Here is a 26500-nt window from a genome sequence, read left to right as displayed (position 1 = left end):
TCTTTTCCTGGTCATCTATCACTCTACACTAAAAAGGATATTCTGTAATACTATTCGGGCTTCTTAGTTTTTTCATCTTTTCTGTCATCCTCTTCCTTCTGTAACCTTTCTTACTGCCTCAGTCCTCGTCCTTCCTCCTTTTCTAAACTCCCCTTTCCTTCACTCCTTAATCTATGTTTTCCGATATGAACAGAAAGAGTATTTAGGCTGCTCTGAATATTATTGTGCCTCTCTTCTTATCAACTCTTATCCACGTATCCTCTTCCTCTTTCCTCCATCCCCTCCTCCCCTGCATACTTTTTCTCCTCTCTGAGCAGTAATATTCAGGCTATGCTGTCTAAAGACTGCAACGGGAAAGGAAGTGCGTTTTTCTGAGAGCTGCCATTTCTGACAGTGATAGGTGATGTCTGTCTGCCACCACTTCACCTTCAGCAGCAAGGTGACATTTAAAATGCATGCTATCACTCCATTTACCTGTAAATGTTTTGCAGCTGAATATCAAATTTCAAGTATGTTTCTTCACAATCTCCGGCACTTCACATTTCAAACTGAAATAACGTGAGTTGGTTTCGATGACAGACAAATTAAAACTTTGGCAGTACACGGAGATTCAAGGGAGAAATTCCTAGTGGAGCAAGAAATGATCCAATAAAAATAGCTTATGCTTGTTAAAGAATAGTTGGGATATTTAAAGACCAATGGTACATTGAAAACTCTCCTAATATTTCTTAACAAGATGTTTGTATTCCAATGTTGAAGCATAATTAGGAAGCCCAAAATTTTTGTTTTACTTAGAAAAGACACCAATGAGCACTGATAAGGGTTCTCTATGGTCTTTGTTAGACAGCAATGATAAAAAGATGACAGTCCGAGGGAGAGGTGGAGAATCTTGGTTGCTGTCTAACCCCTAAGCTCATGGGGTTCCTCCAAAACCGCCATCTTTTGATACTATAACAACTAAATCAACTTGTTTTGACTTGGCATACATAAATCATACAAATTGAAAATTACTGACACTTTCGTGGATCTGATGAATGTTAGGTCACGGAGAGGAGGGCAAACCCGACAGCAGCATGTAGGAGAGACGAACCTAACAGCAGCTGAGGATACCGGAGTGAATTTCCACTCTGCCTTTTTTCTAGTGGCCCTGATAACCATTCAGTCAACCTGGCTGCTTGGATGGATTAGCTTTAGACGATAGTTTAGACTGGCAAGCTCTGGCTTTGCAATGAATTAAAGGTTATAATAACGTCCCACTATAATGCTGAGTCAGTAACTCCCTGCTGTGAAGGAGCATTAGAAATACAAATGAGCAAAGGATGGCCAGGCTGACGAAAAAGATCTAACTGCAATGATAAAAAAATAGACCGATTTTAATCACAGTTTAATGAGAGCGCTCCCAAAGTAAAAGCGCCTAATTTTGAATTACAGAGCGATAGACCGGAAGAAGCCACAGTCTTACTGGTTATTTAGTTTATTGTGAAAATAATCTATATGTTATGAGGTATTTAGCAAATGTATCCTAACAGCTGATGACATGCTGATCTGTAGCTCTATCTACCCCCAGCTGTGATGCCCATTTTATTTGACAGCACACATTAAACACTAAGTCATTGCTTTGTAACACAGCTTCACTCTTTAATGGGAATGCAGCTTGTTGTGGAGTGATAAATAACTTATTATTTAACACTCTAATCAGCATTTACACTTTCAGCACATTAAATTCTGTTAATTTAAGCAATCAGTTCACTTAAAGGCCAAAAGTGCAGAATGGCACATATTTTCCATTGCGCCGCTGCAGTGCATTATATGCTCAAAGCATCCATCACAGGCACAATGTGACAGGAAAGCGCATGTGTATGTGATTGTGTGACATAAAAGCAGTCTGACGGCTAGTAACTCACTTAGCAGCGGCAGCTGTTGCGGAGCGGGGGCTTGGTGGCCAATTCCCCCAGCGCCTTACTTCAGCTTCAATGACGCGCAAATAAACAGCTCAACACTTTTCCAAAATAGCTTCTCTCTACTCATCCGTCGTCCTCTCAGCATCCTCACCTCTTCTCCTTCTTTCCATCCGGACGCCAGGCCCTCTGCATCTCACAGTTTTCAATCATTTGCTTTACTTATAGCTCCTCTGCAGCAATCGAACCGTCATTCTCTGCGTCATCGAACATGGTTCTGTTCAAACACATAAGTCTTTCACCTACTCTAAGAAATGCCATGTTTATCAGTTGTGACCTGAAGTTCAGGATTTACATCTTCTTCATCATCACTGATGAATTTCTTTTCCTGACCCCACATTCTGTCTAATCTTATATTACCTTTAATAATCTACCTTCTTTTTCTCTCTACAGGTGAGCAAACTCCTGCACGAACTGCTGGTTTCCCCTGAATGTTCACATTTCTCTGGTCCTCATGCATGTACTTCCTTAACTTGCTACCTTTTCTCTTTATCATCTCCATGTCTTCCTCCTGTCTCTGCCTTCCTCTTACCCCATTTTCCTTGCACTATTACTCTATCACTCTCTCTGTATTCACACCGTTCATAGGTCTGAATCTCTTGTTTACTGTTCTGCAGCTAAACTTCACTATTGTATTATCATGCATTCAGCAGGAATTCAATCCCTGTCTCTATACGCGTTATCTGTGTATGGGTATGTGTGACATCCCTGTTCATTTGTGTTAACATTTGAAACGCACACCCCTATTTTCTCTTCCTCTCTATAAGCTGTGTGGGTTGTGTTTTTTTTTTTTTTTTGCATGGCTGTGTATGTGCAGACAACATTTTATCACACACCTCTTGTTTTCTCTCTTGCATCACAGAATGCTTCAGCCCTAATCTTCAGATTTACGCAGGATTTGCATACATTCGTTAATAGCGTCGGGAGCGCCGCGTCAACACAAGGTGCTTAGACAACGTGAATTATTATTAGGGTTTCAGTCATTCCACTTAATGATAAGTCAATATTTAGTCCTGCCAATGAACTACTGATAAAAATGTGTGTTGTGGATTAGGGTTATCCGAGCTCTCTAGGAGACCAAAACCCCTCTACAACTTTAAACAAACCAAACACTTTTAAATACCTGAATATATTACAAGGGGTTTGGCACAAAGTGCACAGTGAATGTACACATACACATATTTGTGTTTATGCACAACAGCACACACTTAAGCTGAAGCAGGTTTCATGGAGAAAAAAAATCGTGTGCTACTTAAAATTATAGATCATGACAGATACATACTGGCTACATGAAACTACAATAGGAAAACCACTGAAATATTTTAAAATATGTCTTTGATTTGAGATTTATTCTATTATGAAAGTAAGAGTAGAATAATCTTTCTTGTAGATTTAACCTGAGAAAACCAAAATCTTGACCACAAAGGTTTCCGGGATGTCCGAGGTGAGCATTCGCAGTTTTGTGACGTAATGCAACGAACAGTCCTTTTGGGGAGGCAGCTACTGCTGTTGGGTTGTTCCCCATGATGCCATGAGAAGGTTTTAGATGTATAGCATGAATAAAAAAAACCTTCTTAGCAGAGAACTGCAATACCACAAGATGATAGGTGATCTTCACTCCAATGGTTTTATATTTGTGGCTGATTTGAACACATTTATAGTTAGAAAGACAAATACTTTTAGAAATTTTTTATTTCTTGAATTTTAGGTGATGGTCGCACTAAAGGCAGAATTCGTTTTTTCTGACTTTACTAGGAAGCTACAAATATTTTTTAAAGTCATACTTGACTCAGCCTAATCCTTTGTGACATTATTATTTCAGTTTCTTCGGTCAGACTTTCTCTTGCTTATATACAGAAATGGAAGGGTAGCGAATACAATGGTAATTTTGCACTTGTATGCAGGGTAATAAGACTTAATCAAATATTAGTGGCAAAAAACAAATGCAGTAATTCAACACAAGCACCTTACTAGCTGCCAAACATGGTAATGGAGGGGTGATCGGGTGGGCTTGTTTTTCAGCCGTATGACGTAGACACCGTTCAGTCACTGAGTCGAACTCCTTTGTATACCAAAGTATTCTATAGTAAAATCTGCGACCATCTGACTGACGCCTAAAACCTGGATGGGTCATTCAACAGGACAATGATCCCAAGCACAGCACCAAGTATAAATTAGAAGGGTTAAAGAATCAAGTGCTTGCAATGGCGCAGCCCAAGTCCAGACCTGAACCTGATTCAAAATACTGTGGCGGGACCTTAAGTGATCTCTGCATTAAAAAATGCCTGCAAATGTCAATTAACTGAAGCACCATCATAAAGAAGGGTGGGCCAAAATTCGTCCAGAATGATGTGAAACACTGATTTAGTCATAAAGAAACCGTTAAATTCATGTTAATACCGCTGAAAGTGCAGGCTAGTGAATTGTGGGGTGAACTTAGTTTTTCACAGAACTGCACAGAGCCCTATGAAAACGTTCTCTTTCAGCTCTGTGCTGATCACAGTCAAAGAAAGAGCAACTCTTTCAACTTGAAATACAAAAAAACGTGTGTGTGTGTACTTTCTGCTCCATAGAGGCCAAACTATATGCCATGTCAAGAGATGAAATCACTGTGAATTGACTTTCTCACACAGTGCACAGTATTCCCCTGGAACGCACACATCTGGATGTTGAGGCAGCAAGCGTACACATAATCAAATCCACACACACACACATACTCTTTTCCCAGCTGACGGGATGTCCTCTTGCCTTTCCGACATCTTTCTTTTCTTTTTTTCTAATCTCAGCAATATTACCAGCTGGGCGTGTGCTTGTACATGCATCTTTGCATATAAACGCTTTAAGTGTTTGTGTGAGTGCTAAGCTCAAATGAATGGATTGCTAGTAGTTAAAATTTCAAAACCCAACAGGGATTCACTAAAGACTGAAACACAGGAAGCAGCTGTTCATGTGTGCTTAAACGATATGTCAGAAGGACACAGAATGAGATGAGGACTAGGAGACACCAACAACTAAAAGACTTAAACAGATTTACAACACAAAAAAGAACAACTAAATGATATGAAATGAGCAAGATTTTCTTTTTTGTATGCAGTGAGATCTTCTAAAATAAAACAAATTTCATGACAGAATCAGTAAATATAAAATTTTTGTTTGTATGGTTTAAAGTACATACTGATTACAACTAATGATAATTAATATCTATCCATTCCTCCGTTTTCTTCTGCTTAGACACCACTGGTCAATTTAAAATCCCCAGTTAAACTAACATGCATGACTCTGGACTATAAGAGGAAACTGGAGGAAGTATCTGGAGGAAACCTGTACACGGAGAATATGAAAACACCCCACAAGAGAGTCCTGATGGATTTGAATTACTCAATTACTTACTCTTACACCTCTTTGCCACCCACCCACCCACCCACCTTTCTTTTTTTTTCTTTTTTTTTAACTTTTCTTTTTTTTTTTTATTATATCAAAGCCTTTCTACTAATCCACCAGTTTTCTCCTCAACTTCAATTCTAAGAATACACCAGCTCTGACTTCAGGAGTCGTTATGCCATTCCTGTGCTTGACTTCCTGCACTATTTACTTGCTCTGTGGAGCTTGATGTGTGCTACTTTAGGTGATACAGAGTGAAGAGCTCCTTCTGCGATGCTTCTGAAATACCCCTTGGTGTATCTACTGGAATCACAAGCACTGTGTTGAATGGATGCGATCTGCTGGCCAAAAAGTTTTCAGGATCTTTATGATACATAAAATAGCCCCCTTTAGAGTGGATGGGAAAAATATAAAGACATTCTCATTTTCCACAGCCTTCTAGTACATGCACCTATGGTATCATTTTGTAAATCACACAACGTCTTGTTCTCAAGTTATTGCATTCACAAGCTTTTCAGGAAACTTGACCTCTGGCCTGGACTGAGATTCAAACTCATCTGAGATTTTTAGTAGATGTGCATTACAGGGCAAACTCGGAAATGCCAATTTGCCTATTGGACTTGTTCAAGGTTATTCAAGGGTACTGATATAAAACTATTTTAAATGCAACGATGTCCATCTTTGTATCAGATAAGCATATTTAATTTCATACAATAGTAATCACTTCCTGTAAATGTAAATCTGCATGTGTGTGCATACTTTTAAATTACAACTTTAATGTATCCAAAACATGTAACAACAAGAGTAACACAAACAAAATATAATAACGCAAATACAACATAGACACAATCACACAAACACACGCATGCACACACACACACACACACACACACACACACACACTGTTACGTTTCGGTGTGTCAGTGTTTTGTTTTTGCATGACTTATGTATTTCCTGCTTTACTTTGAAAGTCTGTGTTATCTTAGTGTGTTCAGTTTACATTTCCCTGTCTCGTCAGTTCTAATTTGCCCCAGCTGTGTTTCCCTCCTGTGGTCCATTTCCTGATTGCTCCCTCTATGTATTTAAACCCTGTGTTTCAGTGTGTCATGGTCGCGATCTCCCCCGTGTTGTAAATAGTTTGGTGTTTTGTTTTAAATAAATAGTTTGTTGTAAATAGTTGTGAATGGGTTTGTCAATACTTTCGTCATGGGATATTTTCGTTTTGGGATTTTGGTGGAGAGCCTTCGTGGTTTTATTTTCCTTATCTTTGTTTTTCTACGTTGCACCCCGGTTGCCTAGGCCGGGGTGTAACATATGGGGGCTCGTCCGGGATCGGTGGAGGGTCCGAAGGAGGGACAGCTTCGGCCTTCTGTCTTCGCTGGAGGGTCCGAGGACCGCTTCAGCCTCCGTCTGTCTTCGCTGGAGGATCCGAGGGACCGCTCCAGCCTTCATCCGCCTTCGCTGGAGGATCCGAGGGACCGCTCCAGCCTTCTGCAGCTGGTGGGCTGCGTGTCCGTGTGTGCAGCTGGTGGGCTGCGTGTCTATGTGTGCAGCTAGTGAGCTGCTCGTCTGTCTTCGCTGGAGGATCCGAGGGACCGCTCCAGCCTTCATCTGCCTTCGATGGAGGATCCGAGGGACCGCTCCAGCCTTCTGCAGCTGGTGGGCTGCGTGTCCGTGTGTGCAGCTGGTGGGCTGCGTGTCCGTGTGTGCAGCTGGTGGGCTGCTCATCCGCCTTCGCTGGAGCGTCCGAGGGACCGCACCAGCCTTCATCCGCCTTCGCTGGAGGGTCCGAGGGACCGCACCAGCCTTCGTCGTCTGCTGGAGGGTCCGTGGGACCGCTCCAGCCTCCATCAGCTTCGTCTGCCTTCATCCGCCTTCGCTGGGGGGAGGGTCCGTGGGACCGCCCCAGCCTTTGTCGTCGCTGGAGGGTCCGTGGGACCGCTCCAGCCTTCATCCGCCTTCGCTGGAGGGTCCGAGGGACCGCTCCAGCCTTCGTCGTCTGCTGGAGGGTCAGTGGGACCGCTCCAGCCTCCATCAGCTTCGTCTGCCTTCGTTTCAGCCTTCGTTTGTCTGAATCAAACTTTTCACTTGGGGTTACATGTTTGATTTTTGGGTAGGGGGAAATGTTACGTTTCGGTGTGTCAGTGTTTTGTTTTTGCATGACTTATGTATTTCCTGCTTTACTTTGAAAGTCTGTGTTATCTTAGTGTGTTCAGTTTACATTTCCCTGTCTCGTCAGTTCTAATTTGCCCCAGCTGTGTTTCCCTCCTGTGGTCCATTTCCTGATTGCTCCCTCTATGTATTTAAACCCTGTGTTTCAGTGTGTCATGGTCGCGATCTCCCCCGTGTTGTAAATAGTTTGGTGTTTTGTTTTAAATAAATAGTTTGTTGTAAATAGTTGTGAATGGGTTTGTCAATACTTTCGTCATGGGATATTTTCGTTTTGGGATTTTGGTGGAGAGCCTTCGTGGTTTTATTTTCCTTATCTTTGTTTTTCTACGTTGCACCCCGGTTGCCTAGGCCGGGGTGTAACACACACACACACACACACACACACACACACCTACACACACACACACACCTCATCTGTGTGCTGTGTTCCTGACAGCCTCTGGTTTTATTCTTGCCAGTCATTAAAGTAAACCTAATAGAAAAGCCATCATCATAAATACATTAACAGAGAGAGAAATGTCTTCCTGTGTTCAGAGAGTACTCGATCTTCTAAAGCAGCCAGACGCTGCTGTTTGGAATGCACTACCGTTGGCCATTTGCTACCCATCATTGATGAGGGGCTTTTGGCAATGATAAACACACATACACAAACCGAAATACATACACACAGAGAAAGTGATGAGAATCTCTTGGCATAAACAATCAAAGGACATGCAAAGAATCTATGCCTCTGTGCATAAAGATATATGTAAAAAAGCAACCACATGTTCACACAGATACAAAAACACTCAGCAACAGAGAAGAAGGAAAGGATGCATGCACTAAGTTGAAGTAATACACCTTGCACATTTGCACACACAAACGAATCCACTCTCACAACTCCACCAGGCTCAGAGTGAGCTAGCTTAACTACTGGGATAATTTCCCTCCAGCAAATGGTCACTGTGCCCTTGAAAAACATATTTGATTATTACTTTTTCTCCCCCTCCTCTTTTTTTCTTTTAGCATCATCACAGCCATTTTCATCACGCGCTCTGATGATGGCACGGCAAGGCGCGTTAAGATAACACCCCGGCACCGGCAGGCTTTTAACACTTAAACGGTGAAAAGGGATATTCAGATTTGTCCTTGAACGTCTGGATGGGGCCTGCTGGGCTGGGACAGAGGGAGGGAGTAAGAGAAGGAGTTAAAGAAATGCACACATTTTTTAAGATTCACTCACTTGCAGAAAAATTGAAGTGGGGAGGGCATTTATGGTAGCACCCACAGTGAGAGATGGATTTGATGGGGTTGAAGGGCAGATTGAAGAGTTAAAGATCTGGACATGATAATGAAAAAGTATAAAGGTTAAATGATAGAGCCCAGTGAGGCATGGGACTTAAGGAGAGTCAGGAACCAACGGGAGGCCAAAGACGCCAAACTCAGTTCCTTTAAACTCCATCTAATCTCACCTAAGTCTTAGCTAAACATCTTACATACAAACTCAGGAAAAGAAGAAAAGAGGAGCAAATGAAAAGCTTAAAAGTTGGTCTCGAACCTGCAGCACAGGAGGAAATACTGTGGGAAAACTGAGGCTCTCTTGTCCAAAAACAAACAGTGTTTAATCTACTTGAAAGTGAAATGGAAGCTGTTTAAACAAACCAGCAGATTTGGAAGAGAAGGATTTAGCACAGAGACTTTGTGTTATTGTGTAACAACTCAGGACACTGAGGAAAGGATTATGGCCCATCACAATAATACATCAAACTACAAAATTGCCCAGAGTAGAAATTAGGCTGGCTGTTACTGATGGTATATACTGTAGGTGTATACTGTAAGTGTTATTTGAACAGATAGATAAAAAAAAAACAAAACAAAAAAAAAACAAGACGGACAATAAGCTCCAGTGGATCCACATTGGTGACAGACTGGATCTTCTCAACCACAAGAAACATTCCCACCACAAAACTAATGTACATTGAATCCAGAGAGTATTCACAGCACTTCACTTGTTTTTTTGTCATGTTACAGCCTTATTCCAAATAGGGTTAAACTTATTTTTCACCAAAACATTCTATACACAATACACCAAAAGAACAAAGTGAAACAAGTTTGCTTGAAATTCTTGAAAACGTATTAAAATGAAAAAACTAAGATAAAACGTACATATGTATTCACAGCCTTTGCATTTATACTCAGCTCAGCTCAAGCCCATTCATTTCCACAGATGCTCAGTCAGATATTTCTAGACCTTGACTGGAATCCACCTGTGGTAAATTCAGTTGACTAGACATGATTTGGAAAGCCACACACCAGTCTAACGTCCCATAGCTAACAGTGCATGTCAGAGTACAAACCAACCCATAAAGTCCAAGTACTGTAATTGTCTGTGGACCTTTGAGACAGGGACACAGATCTGGGCAAGGGTACGAAAAATATTCTGCAGAATTGAAGGTCTCAATGAGCACAGTGGGCTCCATCATCCCAACAGGACTTTTCCTTGAGCTGGCCTCCAGGCAAATCTGGAAAATTAGGGTAGAAGGGCCTTAGTCGGGGAGGTGACTAAAAACACGATGGTCACTTTAACCTCTTAAGACCCGAACTCTTCCATGGCATGCATTTTTAATTTCTCTTTGACATTTGGGCTGATTGGCACATAATGAATGTAAAAACAAAGAATTACCAGATTTTTTTTCACCTAATTTTTGTTTCTGAGAAAAATGAGATCCACATATGAGGATATTTGTTTAAAATTTCAATAGAGCAGTGGCAGTATAATGTCCTCGTAAGTGGATATCAGGCCCTTGTAGAGGCAAATGTAGTATTTTGGTCTAGACAGCCCAAAATGTGATGTCCACATCCAGGTCCTAGGAGGTTAAAAGAACCTTCCAATAGGACAACCTTTTCTGCAGCACTCAACCAATCAGGCCTCTATGGTAGAATGGTCAATGGAAGCCACTCCTCAGTAAAAGGCACATGACAGCCCACATGGAGTTTTCCAAAAGGACTCCAAGACCACAAGAAACAACATTTTCTGGTCTGATGTAATAAATAGGAAACCAGGTACCACTCATCACCTGGCTAGTATCATCCCTACAGTGAAACATGATGGTGGCAGCATCATGCTGTGGGGAGGTTTTTTGTCAGCAGGAGCTAGGAGACTGTAGCAATGTATTGTGAGTCATTCTTGCTATGACCTGATCTAGAGGAGTCTGGACCTTGGACTGGGGAAAGAGTTCATCTTCCAACAGGACAAAGACCCTAAGCACATAGCCAAGGAGTGGCTTTGGGACAATTTAGTGGCCCAGCCAGCACAAAGACTTGAACCCAACTGAACATCTCTAGAGAGGTCTAAAAATGTCCATGCACTGATGCTCCCCATCCCAACTGATCAGTAGGGATGGGCACTGGTTCTGACATAAACGGTAGTAATCAGACCGAAAAGCAGCGCACATTTCGGTGCTTTATTTCGGTGCTTTTTTTTTCTGAGATGTCATACACTTTGGATTCTAGCCAATCATTTTACGTTTCTGAGGATAGTAAGCGGGTCCAGGTATGTACGTTCTTTTAGAGCAGAGCTACAGATTAAAAATGCCCAAGGTGAAGCGGTCAAAGTCTGGCTGTACTTCACAGCAAAAACTCAGCAGCCTGCAACAAGTGCTTTAACGCGATACTGTGCAAAGGAGGTAACACCTGGAATCTGATGAAACACCTGGCAACGTATAGCATTTTGTTAAAAACCGAAAAATGTGCCGTATTTGATAGCTTGCTGCGAGACCTCACACCGAGCACATCTACTGCGGGTGTGCTGCCTGTTATCGGACCCGGAGTTAGCAACATCCCCCAAAAACCCGAAGATTAGAGTCCTGGCCCCTAGCCCTGCCAGTGTAGCAGAAATGATGAAGGATGATGATGGCAGCAGCAGCCGTTCTTCTCTGTGTGAGTAGCTTAATATTGTTCGTGTGTAATTTACGTTGAGTACACTAACCACGTTATTAAATTAATGCATGTAAGGTGAACTAGCAAACACTGTCGTAGTTACATGCGGCTGTCTTCTTGTTTGATGGCAGATACTCCCTTCACCCTGGCCAAAAAGGCTGAAATGACCAAAGAAAAAGAGGGAAACAGCTAAACATGAGAGGTTTTTGGACAAAGTTTGTGTTTTTTCCATTGTTTAAGCACTGCTTCCAGCCAAGAGTGATGCCATAAATCCCCTATAGCTGCAGAAAAGGCTAACATTGTTATCTTTTTACAAAAAAAAACAGCTGAACATGAGAGGTTTTTGGACCAATTTTGTGTTCTTCATTCTTTAAGCACCGTTTCGAGCACCGTTTAAGCACCGGCACCGTTTCAAAAGTACCGGTTTGGTACTGGTATCGGATAAAACCTAAACGATACCTATCCCTACTGATGAGTTCTGGAAATGGGAGAAACTACAATATATATATATTTTTTTTATTTTTTTTAATACATTTGCAATAATTTTAAGCAAACTTTTTTCACTTTGTCAATATGGGGTATTGTGTGAAGAATTATGAGGTCAAAATTAATTTGATGTTTTTAGAAATAAGGGTGGATTATGACAAAATACGGAACGTCAAGTATTGTGAATACATTCCAGATGTGCTATTATTATCATAGTCATAAGCTGGAAAAAGAATATTAGTATATAATAATTTGATAGTAACACTAGAGAGGAGCTTGAGTTGGAAAACAAACAAACAAACAAACAAACAAACAAACAAACAAACAAACAAGTAAACAAAAACACATGCAAGTCACTGCAGCTTTAAAACATTTCAGTATGAGCCACTGAAATAATAAATAATGATACCCAAGCGGAAATGAGTGGAAGACAATTCAGAAAATGAAAGTAAGACTGATGCCAAATCTTTTACTGCAGGACAACCAGAAAGAAAGACTGAACCCTGCTCACTGATGTGTGTTGTTGTGTTGATTTCTTGTGTTTGAGAAGGGTTGGATGAGGTAAGTTTCTGACCCACTTCAATTTCATTTGATTTACACTGGGAGCTTTCCCATTTTAAATCAAATAGTCCAGCCCAAAGCACATGTGTCCATGTGTATATTTTTGGATGAATGTGTGTCATCACATGCAAGTTTTTATACAGGTGTGTGTGTACTGATGCTTGATTGTTGCTGTGTTTGTGTTTGAATGCTTGTGTGTTTATCTACGTGTGCACATGTGCACACAAGCCGGTACACGTATCCGTTGCCAGACGGCTGTCTCCTGGCATTGCTGTTCCCCTGCAGTGTGTGTGTATGGTTGTTGACAGTGTGGACGGTAATGTGTGATAGATCGCACTTCAGGGACCCCATAATCACATCAGCCTAACCTAGTCTATCAGCTGGGCACAATGGGATACCCTTCACTCCTCCTTTAATCTGCTCCATCTAGCTCTTCACCACTCCTCTGGGGGTTTTTTCCTTGTACTTTCTCTATTACTCACTTCCGATCTTTTTTGTGTGTTTGCATTTAACTCAGTATTTTTTATTCTTTAATACTTTCTCCTTCTCTTACATTTCTTTCTGCATCAGTTGTTTAATTTGACATTTTTTCATTCAATGCAAGTGTTTATACCAAAATGTTATACAATATAGAGTTAGTTACTTTTTGTTTCTCACTCACTTTAAAAAAGTGACCTGCATATATTCTGATGTTGTTAGTTTCTCTGATTCCGTCTTTCCATTTCTCTGTCTTTTACACATTAATTTGTCTCTCTGCATCATTAAAAATAGCAAACCTTGCACTCAATGAGAAAGAGAAATGAGAGTGTGTGGTGTCAAGGTTAAGTAGCCTATCCTATAATAGTGTTGCTGTGCGCATGTTGTGTGTGACTGTCTTGAAACAGACGTGTGGGGTCGAGGTTGCATAGCTGGCCCCAGGGCTCCCCGACAGCGCAATGCACCCGGCAAATGGCCCTTAGCCTTGCTAGCGCCGCTAGCCCTACGATCCATCATACCATATGTTCTCAATGGGGAAGCTAACGCTAATGACTGATGAGTGGATGGGAAGGGGGCACATAAAGGAAGGGAGGGGAGAGAGGAGGAAAAGTTAGAAGAAAACGTGGTAAGAGAATAAAAAGGAAGAGCAAGAGACCAGAGGATGAAGCAGAAGAGTTTGGGGAAACGAGTTGAGTAAAACAAGATGACAGAGTTGGAGAGGAGATGAGAAATAAGAGAAGATGGAGAGGAAGAAGAGGTAGGGAGCATATGCACTCCTTGGGAGGCCTCCTCAAATGAAGGATGACCATATAGCCTGCTCAGCTGGAAGAGATAACAGAGGATCCAGTGGAGGAGAAGAAAAGAAAGATGAGACAAAATGGGCAATGGCATGATGAGGTGGAATATAATAATATATGTTAAATTACAAAGGATTACTAGGAAGAAAGTTAACACTTAACAACTTTCCAAAAGAGTCTTACTGACAATCAATAAAAACTACAGGTTGGGGGTAAAAAAAAAAAAAAAAGAACAGCCAAGAAAGAAAAATAACTCTCTTCTATTAATTTTTTTAATCAGCAATTTATATATTTCTGCGTAAGTAGAGCTTTTGTGTGTGAGTGTGTGTATGGATAGGCTAACAGAGTACTATAGGCCAGCCCATATGGGGCCATTGTTTATGTGTGATGAATAGAGTCCACGTGTTTTTCTCTGGCACTCAACACTCAAGCAAACCCTGCCGAGAGCACCCTGTTGACTCTGTGTGTGTGTATGGGGGGCGCCTGAAAAACGTCTAAATGTGTAAAAGTGTGTGCGTATGAGAGAGAATGAGTGTGTATTTCTCCTGCTGTGTGCTTGGCAGTGCCCTCAACGGTGCCATCCTGAGTGTGTTTCATCATCATCTGCCATGACAAAGATGTCTAATGGCACACACATTTACACACACCAACACACCGACACACGCGCACAGTCCCATCTGTGCCATGGTATCCGGGTGCTTTGGGACACTGCGGGAGAGAAAGAAAGGGAAACGACCCTACGTTCCTGCACCATGTGTCTATCTCTCAACCTTTTTCTTCTGCTCAACTCTCCTGTCGCTTTTTCCCTAGGTAGACGTTAAGTCATAACCACCAACTTCACTTTGACAAAATCCTTCTTACACCACAGCAACTAGTTTTCTTTTAAAAGGGCCTTTACTTTGTCTCCAGACAAAATTTGATACGACGACAACTCATCAGGCTGTCAGACTTAAACAACCGTGTCTTCAACACTGGGAAAAAAAACACTCAAACAACAGCTAATGCTAGCTTACATTTTGACCCATGTGTTTCTTTACTCACCTGGAGCATATTTATGCACTGCACCCCTCTCAGCATCACCACAGCACACCAGTGTTTTATCCACGATTTGGCCTCCACAGCATTGGACCCCATAGCCATCATGAAGGGTCCCACTACAGCAGAGCTGGCCGCCTGTCACTGAGTAAGGAACCCCCCCACAGCAGCTGTCACCCAGCCCCACAGAGACCCGGCCCTGCGAGTGGTCAGGACAGCAGTATTCATCTACAAAGACAAGGACAAATGAAGTAAACACTTGAGCAACACGAAGAAGAGCAAACCCCATGAAAGCAGAACACAATAGATTTGAGGTTAGTGGAAACACACTACATAAAGTAATTTGGAACTCACTGGTTTTCACATGGACATAATATCCTCCACAGCACTGATGGTCAGGAAGAGATGGGACTAGTTTGCCATTGCAGCAGACTGGGTTGGAGGAGTTATTCAAACTCAAATAGCTGTCCTCACAGCAGTGATGATGTGGCTTCTTTGTGTAAATTACTCCACTGCAGCAAACCTGTTTAATACGCAATTGAAAAAAACGTATAAGATGATATGTAAATAAAATCAACTCAAACAAATACTTAAAGTTGAGATTATTGACTGTGGCACTGCAAGTCAAATAGGAGGCCATTAAAACTTTTTGGCGGGGGATATTTATTTTAGGATGATTGTAATGAAATACTCATGCCAAAATTAACAGTTTCAGGGTTTCTTCAAATACGCCATGACTCTAAATAACCTTTTCAACATATAACATCTGTAACTTTATGAATTCTAGACTGACTAAAAGGTACAGTGGTACTTTTTGGGAGCTCAATCCTGATTGGGAGCTCATGGTGCACAAGTTAGCACTTTCTATTATTATATTCACATAATCAAGTCAGAAACTCCACGTTTTCCATCACTCCTTGTTTATATAAAAAACCCACTGACATTTTGTTTTTCTTACTTGGGACTCGGGACTACATTAAGGAAATAACTTATGTGGTTCTATTAAACAAGGACGAATACAGTATGTATCCATACTCCTTTATGTTGCTCACATGACTAGCTGTGCAGAGAGGCCTCTGTCAGCCTGTGTGTGTGTGTGTGTTGTGTACACATTTGTAAAATAAAGCCCTTCTCTTTAAGCACATATGTTGCATGTGCTAAATCTCAGCATATTCTCCTGCAGTACATAAGTGGGTGTACTTGTAAATATGTTGTTGATACTGTTTCTGCCCCTGGGTAATGTGGGGAGAAATGTATAGCAGGCATTCACTGTGCCAACTTGGCTGGCATTCAATGACATAAGGATGGAAGTCAATGCAGATGACAAGTTAATCTGTTTAGAGAAATTAATCACTGAGAGGTTGATTCTGAATCCCTTATAAAAGTGGGTGTATGGAAAAGGAAGTGTTCGCACTTCCCTATTGGTCTCTGTGGTGACGACCATACTATCCTGAGGGATTATGCATTCTCCCCTTCAGATCAGCAGCCAAGACCCTGGACATCTATCTCCTTTTGCACATTGTTGTTGTACAGCAAATTTTTTAATGTTTACTCATGGCAACTTCTAGTTAAAAGAGACTAAAGTACTGAAGTGGAAAGGGCAGGGGAGAGACGATTATAGCAGAAAAAAGATGAAAAAAGTGAACACTGGAAAAAAAAAACCCTAAACAAATGTCAATATGAATAAAACTGTTTTAACCTGACCTTCTTCAAAACATGGTTGGAAAAAAGAATAGATATTTTTATGAGTAGAAAATGATGGCAGCATAATCACCTGTATGTCTGGATGGAAGCAGGATGTGCTGCACACACCATGACTTGCCGGACACTGCAGGTAGGAACATCTAAACCTTAAACCACCTGTGCCATTTAACTCCTCCCCCATGGCGGATGTGATCCCTGTTGACCCACCAGCACATGATCTGAGGGTACGTCTTAAAACCTCAAAGCCCAGCATGATCCCACTGGGTCTGCCTGGATGGGACCAATCTAATCTCACCACCCTGACAGAGAGAGAAGGGGGGCAACCAGAACAAAATGAAAGCGATAGGCAGGGGTATGCTCTCCTTCACACTCCTTTCACACAATTGTACCCACACAGTCACACATAAACTTTGAAACATACACACGCGTTCATGCATGGTTAATGCCTGACAAAGTTGAGTTACGTGTCAGGGTGTGTGTATCTTTATACACTTCACACTATTGATTTCGCCCCCTTTTTTTAATCTCTTGACATCTGGCAGAGGAAAGACCTTTTTAGCAACATACAGAGTTATAACTTGCTCAGTTTCCTAGAAGAAAAATAAGCCACAAATCAGCATTTTTCTGCAAGTGCAAGATTTGCAACAATGTGGTTTGCATCACACATGAGAAACAAACATTTCATATGCCATTAACTGGCTACAAATAAAATGTCAATGATCTAAACAAATTTTATAATGAGGAAAATGTAGTAGATTATTTTCATTTTAAGGTAGAATTGAGAGACTAATCGCAATCTTTAAAGTTTGTCCACTAAATCTAGTTTTACAGTACAAAATAGCAATGTTTTTTTAATTTTTCAAGAAAGTTAAACAAAGCAGGAACTCCAGCAACACTTGAGGGAAGATGAACAACTTTAATAATTGACCAATGCGTTTCGGCTTGTGGCCTTCATCAGGGTCATGGCATGATGAACCAAAACGCGTTGGTCAATTATTAAAGTTGTTTATCTTCCCTCAAGTGTTGCTGGAGTTCCTGCTTTGTGAATTCTTTCATCCTCTCCATGCACCTTGGAAGCAGGTGAAGTTGTGCCAGAAAAGTTTTGCTGTCAAAGAAAGTTAAAGAAAAAAAATTACTATCATGAAAAAATGGCAGTACATTTGTAAATTACCTGGGACTTATCACTTGGGCATGTGGTGTTGCCAAGTCAGCAGGCAGGTCCTCCACAGTAGTAGTTCTGGTAACCTTGCTCCGTACGCATGCATATACTGTGCACACCTCCACCTAAAAAGCACATCAACAGAAAAACACGATGCATATGTTTACAGTAGATGTCTCTCTTTGCATATTTGCACTTGTTTGTATGAGTACCTGTATGTTGTAGACAGTAAAAGGCAGTAGGTTCCCCAGCAGGTATGACCCTGAGCTGTTGTCTACATTGCCATGAAGGCGATCATTAACATAGATGTTGTAACCAGTGACTGCACCATTGGGTCGAAGAGGAGGGATCCAGAGGACACGTGCTGTGCTGCTGTTTACTGTAACCACCTCTGGGGCAGACATCCCCTCTGGCTCTGTGAGGTACACACAATGATTGACTCCATTTATGAAAACAAACTATTTCAGATCATGAAAACTGTAAACATGACACAAGACATGTCATCGTGAAACCATGTTTGATAAAATTTTTACATACCACCTGTTATGAAAATAGATGGACAGAGCTGTAAAAGAGTATATCAGTGCTAATCTTTCACAACGAAACTCATTTGATGATTGCTTGTAAAGGGCTTGTATTTATTTATTTATTTTTACAAAAAAAACACCATTAAAATGGTAAAAAAATTCAAATTCTAAAATTCTAAAAATTCTAGTCAGTGACATAAATGGTAAAATTATGTGTTCCTCATGGTGAACATTTTAAAATGCATGTTAATTAGGAACATTGTATGAGGTCTTTGTGTGTCTGTGTGTAAGAGAGAGAAAAGAGAGAAGCAGAGACTATCCATATATCCATACATGACAGGGAACTGTGACTGTGTTTTAGAGGCAGGGTGACCACCTGTGTGTCTGCATGTGTGCAGTATTGCGTAGATAATGCTGTGTAGCAGTAAATGAAATGTAGAGCAGTGGGCTGGGTTTAGATAAGTGCATTGGCTGCAAATGAATTGGGTTAACTTGTCTTAGCTGAATGCATTTTCACTTAGAACAATAGATTCAATACGATCACCTCACTCACTCAGAATAACTGCCTCTTTCTGTATTCTGTTATTATAGTTTCTCTTCTTTAGTGGCTCTTCCATGTAATTCCCTTAATTCCTTTCCGTAATTCATTTAGCTGACTTTTTAAAAAAAATTCTCTTCTAGCAAATGTAAAACTCCTACTGCATGGTGATTAATAAAGGATGGTAAACTAGAGTATAAGAAATGGGTTTCAGAGAGTGTGGGACAAAAGAGAGGAGTGAATTACGCAGAAAGAAGAGTATCTATGGAAGAATTAATCACAGACGCAGTGAGCAAAATTCAAAATCAAAGAGAGAAACACCAGAGTGTGAGAGAAAAATAAAAAAGAAGGAAAAGGAATTTGATAAGAGAAACGGGTTGTGTGTCAGAGGGGTGATCATATAGACTCCATTTATTATTCTAAGTAAAAATGCACCCAGCTCCGAGACGTTATCCCAATTCATTTGCTGCCAAAGCACTTACCTCAGCCCAAACTGCAGCTCTACATTTCATTTACTGCAGGATGGTATTATCAACGCAATACTGAACACAGGCGCTCTTTCACTCATACACACACAGACAAGCATGCACTTTTCTTGCCAATTAGTTCTGATGTTAGCATTGCCCTATAGACTGCAAGCGGTGTTAAGATGGTTGGTAGGGCTGAGCTGCATTAGTTAAAATATATCAGACCTCCTTGGTGTGTCTGTGTGTGTGTGAGCTTGCACTCTTATGGCTGTAAAATAATGAAATTACCTCCGGAGCCCCCTCAGTTAAACGAGCCATGCTTTGCCTTTAGCACCTAATGATTTTCTAATGTTTTTAATGCACTTTTTATTATACTACTCAGATTAGAGCGAAAGAAAGAGGCTCCTGACATATGATTATAGTGAGAAAGGAAGAGATGTGTGAGAAAGGAAAAAGAAATGGAAAGATTTTCAAAGAGGGAAGTGAAGATGGAAATAAAACTATAGACAGTGGTAAGTGGCCTCTGACATATGATTACACAGAGTGATTTGAAAGATAACTCTTGAATGCTAAGAGACTGGGCTGAAAGTTGAAGAGGAAATGGAGAGAAAAGTAGGGATGACAGTTGGATAGCCTGAACAATTCATGGTTAAAAGTATTAAAAGTTGACCCTGATTGAAAAGGGAAATACCAGTAGATCCAAGAACTGATATAATCATATTCCACTTAATACCCTCTCTCAAAGCACCAGATTTTATATCCTGATAAGGAGTGCCAGTTGTTCATTTTACAAATATTAACAGATTATGCAGACAGCTAAAGCTCCGGGAACAGATGATGCAGTATTAGAGTTGTATTGTAATGATGTCAATCAATGTTCTGGTGGTTATGGTTTTCCATAATGTACGGCAACAGCCGTTAATCAAAGCACCTGTTTAACAAACTCCAATGTGAAGAAAAGTGAACTTTGTAGCTGCTTCATCAGCCGCTGTTTGTTTTACACAGTGAAAATCTACAGTAAAGCAACAGAAGTAAAGCTACTATAAAACATGGCAATGAAGTGTTAACTTAGTCTGACACATGTTTAAATTAGGCTGCTTGCTGACAGTAGGTCAATGCAATAGAAAGTGAGACCACTTTGCATTGACCTGCAACACCTGCAATAAACAGGGGTGAGTCTATAGGGAGGCATGAGGTGTACTACACAATGTTTATTTCAAAGCTTTCATAACATTATTTTTCAGATCAGATTTAAAGTAATAAATAATATATAATAAAAGAAAATAATATATAATATTATATTAATGGAACTCTATTAACATTTTAAAATATAAATATAAAAGATTTTTTTCCATCCTGGGAAAAATTTGTTATATTTACAGAACGAAATGGGCCAGTAAAGTTCTAAGCCACTGAGTTGGGGCTTTTAGGTTGGACACTGAATTATTATAAACTAAAATTAGTTTAGGTTCCATGTCTAACTTATATTATTTGATAATAACATATTTATGATCATTTATTTATTTATTTTTTAAATTAAATTTTAATATGGCATGTAAATACCGATGTCGTATGCAGTAACATTATTAAAATACTGTAATGTCTAAAATAGAAACCAATGAGCAGTTTATTTTGACAGATGTGTTTTTTCTTTTTTCAATATTTGTTATTGCTCATTAGAAGGTAAAAGTATTTCTTATCTGATTACTCGATGGAATAACCAATAGAATACTTGCTGCTTTGCATTCTGATGTATTGTTTATGTGATCCTATTGTCCCACATCGGGTTTTTAACTGCATCAACAGGTAATATGTCTGTGTGTCTCTTACCGTAAATGTTGGTATTTGGTATAAATTAAAAATTAAATGTATTTAATTTTGGCAAATCATTGTTACTTCTACCTGACTTTTCACTTCGTTCTTGTGAATTGTAAACTGTTAATTGTATTGCAAAGTACAGTAATTCGAACTCTTTTTTGTTAGTGGTAGAACAAAGCTTGTGTTTCTATAGCATGTGTGCAATTTTTGTGTGTTTGTTTGCTTATGGTGCAAACAAGCAATTCACAACACCTTAAATCTGCCTCACACACTTTGTATTGATTTCATGCCTGACTACATGATGTGTTTAACATCTCCTGTGAAGCACAATGTTGCAGAGAAATCCATGTTAACCCAGGCACAACACTTAAGTGTGCTGAATTGAAGCAATGTACAGTCATGTGAAAAGAAAAGTTTTTTCTCCACAGTCCTCTGAGAATCTAAGTACACCTTTACTGCTTCCATAGGAATTAAGAGAGGAAGTAGCTGTTAGGTGCTGCTAATCAAATGTGCTTAATTAATTGATCATCAGCAAGTGTGATCACGTCTATAAACGAAGAAGTTTTTGTAGCTTGCTGGTGTGGAGTATTCAGATACGTAACACAATACCACAGTCCTCTCAAGAGTGGAAGCTTCCACAAAGTCATCCCAAGATCACACAACACTCCAAGAAACTCCAAAAAAATCCAAGAGCTACATCTCAGACCCTTTCCTCAGTTAGCATTTCAATAAGGAGAGATCACTTGGAAGAAATGATCTATAGAGATAAAGAAATTAATGTATTTGTCGATTAGAAATCAGGGCAGAACAGATTTGGGACAGGACCCCCCAGAGTCTAGATGCTGGTGGTGGTGAAGATGAAGACTGAGGCTTGAATAAAGCTCTGGCTGAGATGTCTGAGGTGGAGATGGGGAGAAGGTGGGTTACACGAAAAACAATCTGAAAGGGAGAATGACAGAGAGTACAGATTTAAACCATGCAAAGCAGAGCTGATGTGCTCAAAGAAGGCAGGCGAGACAATGATTGGACTAGAATAATGATGTCAGTGTTGAGACTGACACCGTGGGAAAGTGGTTGACGTGTAAACAGAAAAGTACCCAGTAAAGCTGCCAGATGAGTGATTACAGATCTTCCTTGTTGAACATGCATATAAGTTTCATGCTAATTATTGAAGTTCATGAGAGTTCAATTAGAAAAAGACTGAAGAAATATTGCTTGCTTGTCAGATTGCCACAAAAGAACCTCTGAAAATTCCTCCACAGCCATGTGAGAAACTGGTCATACCAAAAATGATTAGTTCAACTCATTGCTGCTAAAAATTGATCTTTAACCTGAATCAATTTCTCACAAGAATGCAGAAAGTCCTAAGAAACTGTACATGACCCAATTCGGGTTTCTCCATGGCTCAAAAACAGACAATCACAACCTCAGAAGAACATGTGCTGAATGAAAAAACAAAACAGAAATATTGTTTGCCAAAGATAATAGTAAAATATACACATACTTCCATCTGCTGTGGTGACATTAACCACTGCCTTAGATGTATTATAAGCTCCGTTGGACACTTGTAATGACACCAGATATGTGGTACTGGGCCAGAGGTCACTTATCACTGCAGAGGTGATCTCAGGGGTGAAAGTTAAGATCAGACTTGGCTCTGGAGACTCCACTGTGAGAAAGAAATATTCCACTTCTCCCTGTAGGTCTTGTAAAGCTAAAATAGATATCAAGAGAAATGGAAAAGAGTGATAGGTCAGTGAAAGTAAAAAGATACTTTCAGTCTCTGGTGTCACTTTCTTTTAAACAGACAGGACAGCACAGACATCATACAATAAAAGCATGACCCTGTGCAAGACGCTGTGAGTTTCAACACCTCTCCTGAACAGTGTGTAAAAGAAGAAAGTTAATCTTACATGGTTGTGTCCAGTTGACCTGTATAGCAGTGTGATTGATAGTAGAGGCAGACAGAGATGGAGGGTGGAGGGGAACCCCAGCCATGGTCACTGCTGTAACGATCTCTCCTGACGTGTTTCCCACATCATTATGAACCTCTAACTGGTACTGGAAACGGGTGAATCTGTAGAGATGCAGCATCACTCTTTGTAGTGCAAACATTAGTTTAAACTGGAAATCAACCACATACTGGTAGAATAAAGTAAAATATGTTTATCTGATAGTTGTGCTAAAATAGTAACTTGTATTTCTTCTTGCATCACATGAAAAAGTCCTGCCAAATGAAAAGTGCTGACACACTCAAAAGTTTTTCAGTTTACTCCTTGAATAAAGCACAGTGGAGACATAAACCCAGAGCTGTTTAGCAAGCACGGTGGAAAAAAAAGTGCTTCCACCAAGTGCCAAACTGAGATTAGGGGACGCTGTGTGAAAAACAATTTAATTCTTTGGGATATTTGCTTAATGTATCTTTGAGCGGTATTAAAAGATCGGCATCAGCAGCAGCTCGCCGATCGGCTCTGCACACACGGTTTGCTGCAGCGCTGCCGTTTGCTCTAGAGCTCATTTCAGTAATCTCACCTGCTTAGGCCTTTATCTTGGTAGAACAATTTGGTGCCGGAGTAAACATGGAGCCAGCGATGGAGATCTTCGGAGGGGGGTGGAGACTGGGCTGTTAATGTGGGAACTGTGGTGATGGCCAGGGGCTGGTTGGTTTTACGTCTGAGCAACTTGTATCTGAAAGGGAAATTTGAATAAAAGAAAACACACACACACACACATACACACACGGTTGGATATTTAGGAATCCATTAACTCCAACATTAGCTAATTTGAGCATAAAGACACCTACTGTACCCTCTGTACACACAAACCTGCCCATGGATGCTTGCAGACACACACACACACACACACACTTAAACGCACATTTTCAACTGGTTCTTATCCTTATCACTCATTCCCTCCTCTTCTATTCTTCTTTCACTGCATCTCATCCCTCCCTCTCTACACCCCTCCATCCGTTGTTTTTTTTTCTGCGGGGTTTGTGTTTTCCTCTCCCTACAGTGATGCTAATTTCTGCTGTAATCAGAAGAGAAGGGCTTAATGCCGCCTTGTAACCAACCCACTTAGACAAACACACAGAGCTGAGCAGAGCAGAACAGAGAGACAGGCTCATGCATTTTAATCACCCGCTAGGAAAATGGACCTTTATTTTAGGCCTAATCGCCGACAGACTAGAACAGGACAGAACAAAATGAACCAGAATGTGCATTAGGACTGAGAAAACACTGATTAAAAAATGCCGAACACTTAGCTCATTACCAGCACACTCATGTTAGCAGCTTGTTAACGTGTTCCTATCTGCTTGTTTGCTTAAGTTTTTCAGCAGCAATTGAACATCACCAGAATGTGTCTCTCATTATCGACATGCTGATTTTAGTTCTTATAGTCTGGTTTCCAACTTTGGGCTAAAGCTAGCTAATGAATAAAAACACAGGGGTAAGTCAGATTATGTAAAGTTAATGGTGGTTACACAGATTTGGGTCCTTCACATAATTAATGATGTACTGATGTTTCTGTGCAGGGCAATTTAAAGAATTTCCCTTTTTTACTTTCTGTTCACTTAGTTACATTCCTATGGATTATACGACTGATCCATAGCATAAATGCTGATTAAATGTTCATGTTTTTCTATTAAGTACTTTGAAACAGAAGATAACAGCAAAAAGGTCCTGGGTTTAATCCAAAGGCCATCTGGGGTCTTTTTGTGTGGGTTTGCACGGTCTCTTTCTGCCTGCATGGGTTTCCTCTGGGTACTCTGGCTTCCACCCACAGTTCAAACACACGCATGTTAGGTTTAACAATGACTATAAATTGACTGTTGGTTTGATTGTAAATGTGAAAGGTTGTCTGTCGCCCTGCAACAGAGTAGCAACCGTCCCTGCCCTCTGATAGCTCCAGCCCTCTGTGACCTTAAACTGACAGTATTTTAATGGATGTAATTGGTTTGTATTGCTTCAAAGCAGCTACTATATTGCTCAGGTGGAGTGGCTCTTAGTTTATATGTGTGTTGTGAAACAGGAGGGGTATCCAAAACAAAAACATCATAACTTAATTTAATAGTAAAAGCAACAGTTCTTTAATATGTTTAAAATGACTATTATACTTCTGCTGCTACCTCTAATGTTTTTCTATAAAAACTTTATGACGACTTAGAAGACTATTTAGGTGCAAAGTCTCAGCTTGTCAATGTTGGTGACAATGACATTATAAAAGTTTTTTTTCTGCTTCATATAATTTCATATAGGAATGGGTCAGTTGACATAAACCTAACCTGATGTTGATGTAGAACAGCACCTCACATATCCAAATGCCACATTTGTGTGCTGGATATTATCGTGTAAGCAAATGTGGACTTAAAGTGATATAAGACATACATTTTTACTTTGCCATCACTGGTTTAAAAAGGGGGCAAAAAAGAGATATGGATGTTACCTTATATTAGGTCCATTGGGCCTGGTCGGTGGTTCCCATGAAATGGCTAGGAAAGATTCACTGACTGCTACTACTGATAGCGGTGAAAGCCCTTCAGGTCTTGTGGGTAATGTGGTAGCTTGAGTTGGCAGGCTTTCTGTGCATCCCCCAATATGTCCTCCACCCTCAGAGCATGCTAACACAGTGATACTGTAATTTGTATATGGAACAAGGTCCGTTACAGTGGCGTTAAGCTCAGAAGTATTGTTAGTGCTGAATGTGATACGGGGTTCTGGGAGGCGGATCTCATAGCTGTGAATTTCTCCATTAGGAATAAGAGGGGGTGACCATGTGACCTGCAACACAAAAAATGGTATATGATATAAGCATTGTGTTTCTCATGGTATATTCAGATACAATTGAACAGTGCTGAGAAAATTTGTCTAATCCTTTCCAACTGCCATGCTGTCCTAACTGACTGGGCATTTAAACGTTCTCGATAGGAAGAAAAAAAAAGCTTTTAGATGGATGAACTACAGGAAGTCATGATGTAGGGTGTGTGTTTATTTATGTGTTCTTGCAGCGTGTGCTCGTGCAAAGATGCAGACAGAGTGCAAATGAATGCATGTGTCTTCAGGTGTGACACTAGTCACCTGCATAAGTGAGAAAACAGTATTTAGGTGGTCACTCTGTCTCTGTGTGTGTGTGTTGAGCTGTCATGTGGGTAAAGATAACCTGACTTTGACTTGAGCAGAAGATGCCTTTCATCACATTTAAAACAGGGCACACAGAGACGCGCGCACATGCACAAACACCATGCTAAAATAATGAAAGCAGCTGGTAATGGAATTGCTGCATGCAAAAACAAAAGCCTGCTTCTGTTGAGCACTGCATCTGATTTGGAAACAGTTCAGTCTGTCAGCATTTCAGGGTGAGGAAGAAGGTAACTGGCACACACACAAATGGTAATACACACACATTTACTTACAAACACACTCACGTAATACGAAATTACAGCTTTCTTTACGATGATATTTTGTTGACGCATTCACGTATAAACACACACTGTAAACACAT

General features: G+C 40.4%; 1 protein-coding gene across 1 annotated transcript in view; it reads right to left on the bottom strand.

The window, feature by feature from the left end:
• ush2a (Usher syndrome 2A (autosomal recessive, mild)) overlaps positions 1-26500 on the bottom strand; it is a 228389-nt gene that overhangs the window by 59464 nt on the left and 142425 nt on the right. The window contains exons 53-61 of the mRNA XM_085395310.1: positions 25445-25779; positions 23531-23686; positions 22912-23075; positions 22503-22712; positions 17861-18063; positions 17661-17773; positions 16560-16788; positions 15140-15308; positions 14792-15013 (exon numbers count right to left, since the gene is read on the bottom strand). Of these exons, the coding sequence (XP_085251436.1) occupies positions 14792-15013; positions 15140-15308; positions 16560-16788; positions 17661-17773; positions 17861-18063; positions 22503-22712; positions 22912-23075; positions 23531-23686; positions 25445-25779 (1801 nt within the window). The remainder of the gene's footprint in view (positions 1-14791; positions 15014-15139; positions 15309-16559; positions 16789-17660; positions 17774-17860; positions 18064-22502; positions 22713-22911; positions 23076-23530; positions 23687-25444; positions 25780-26500) is intronic.

This window comes from Rhamphochromis longiceps, linkage group LG1 (assembly GCF_057381845.1).
Source record: "Rhamphochromis longiceps isolate RC_006_pf linkage group LG1, R_longiceps_female_GT1.1, whole genome shotgun sequence".
Classification (NCBI taxonomy): Eukaryota; Metazoa; Chordata; class Actinopteri; order Cichliformes; family Cichlidae; genus Rhamphochromis; species Rhamphochromis longiceps.
The sequence above is the reverse complement of the archived record's forward strand: the minus strand, read 5'-3'. Positions and strand labels throughout refer to the sequence as shown.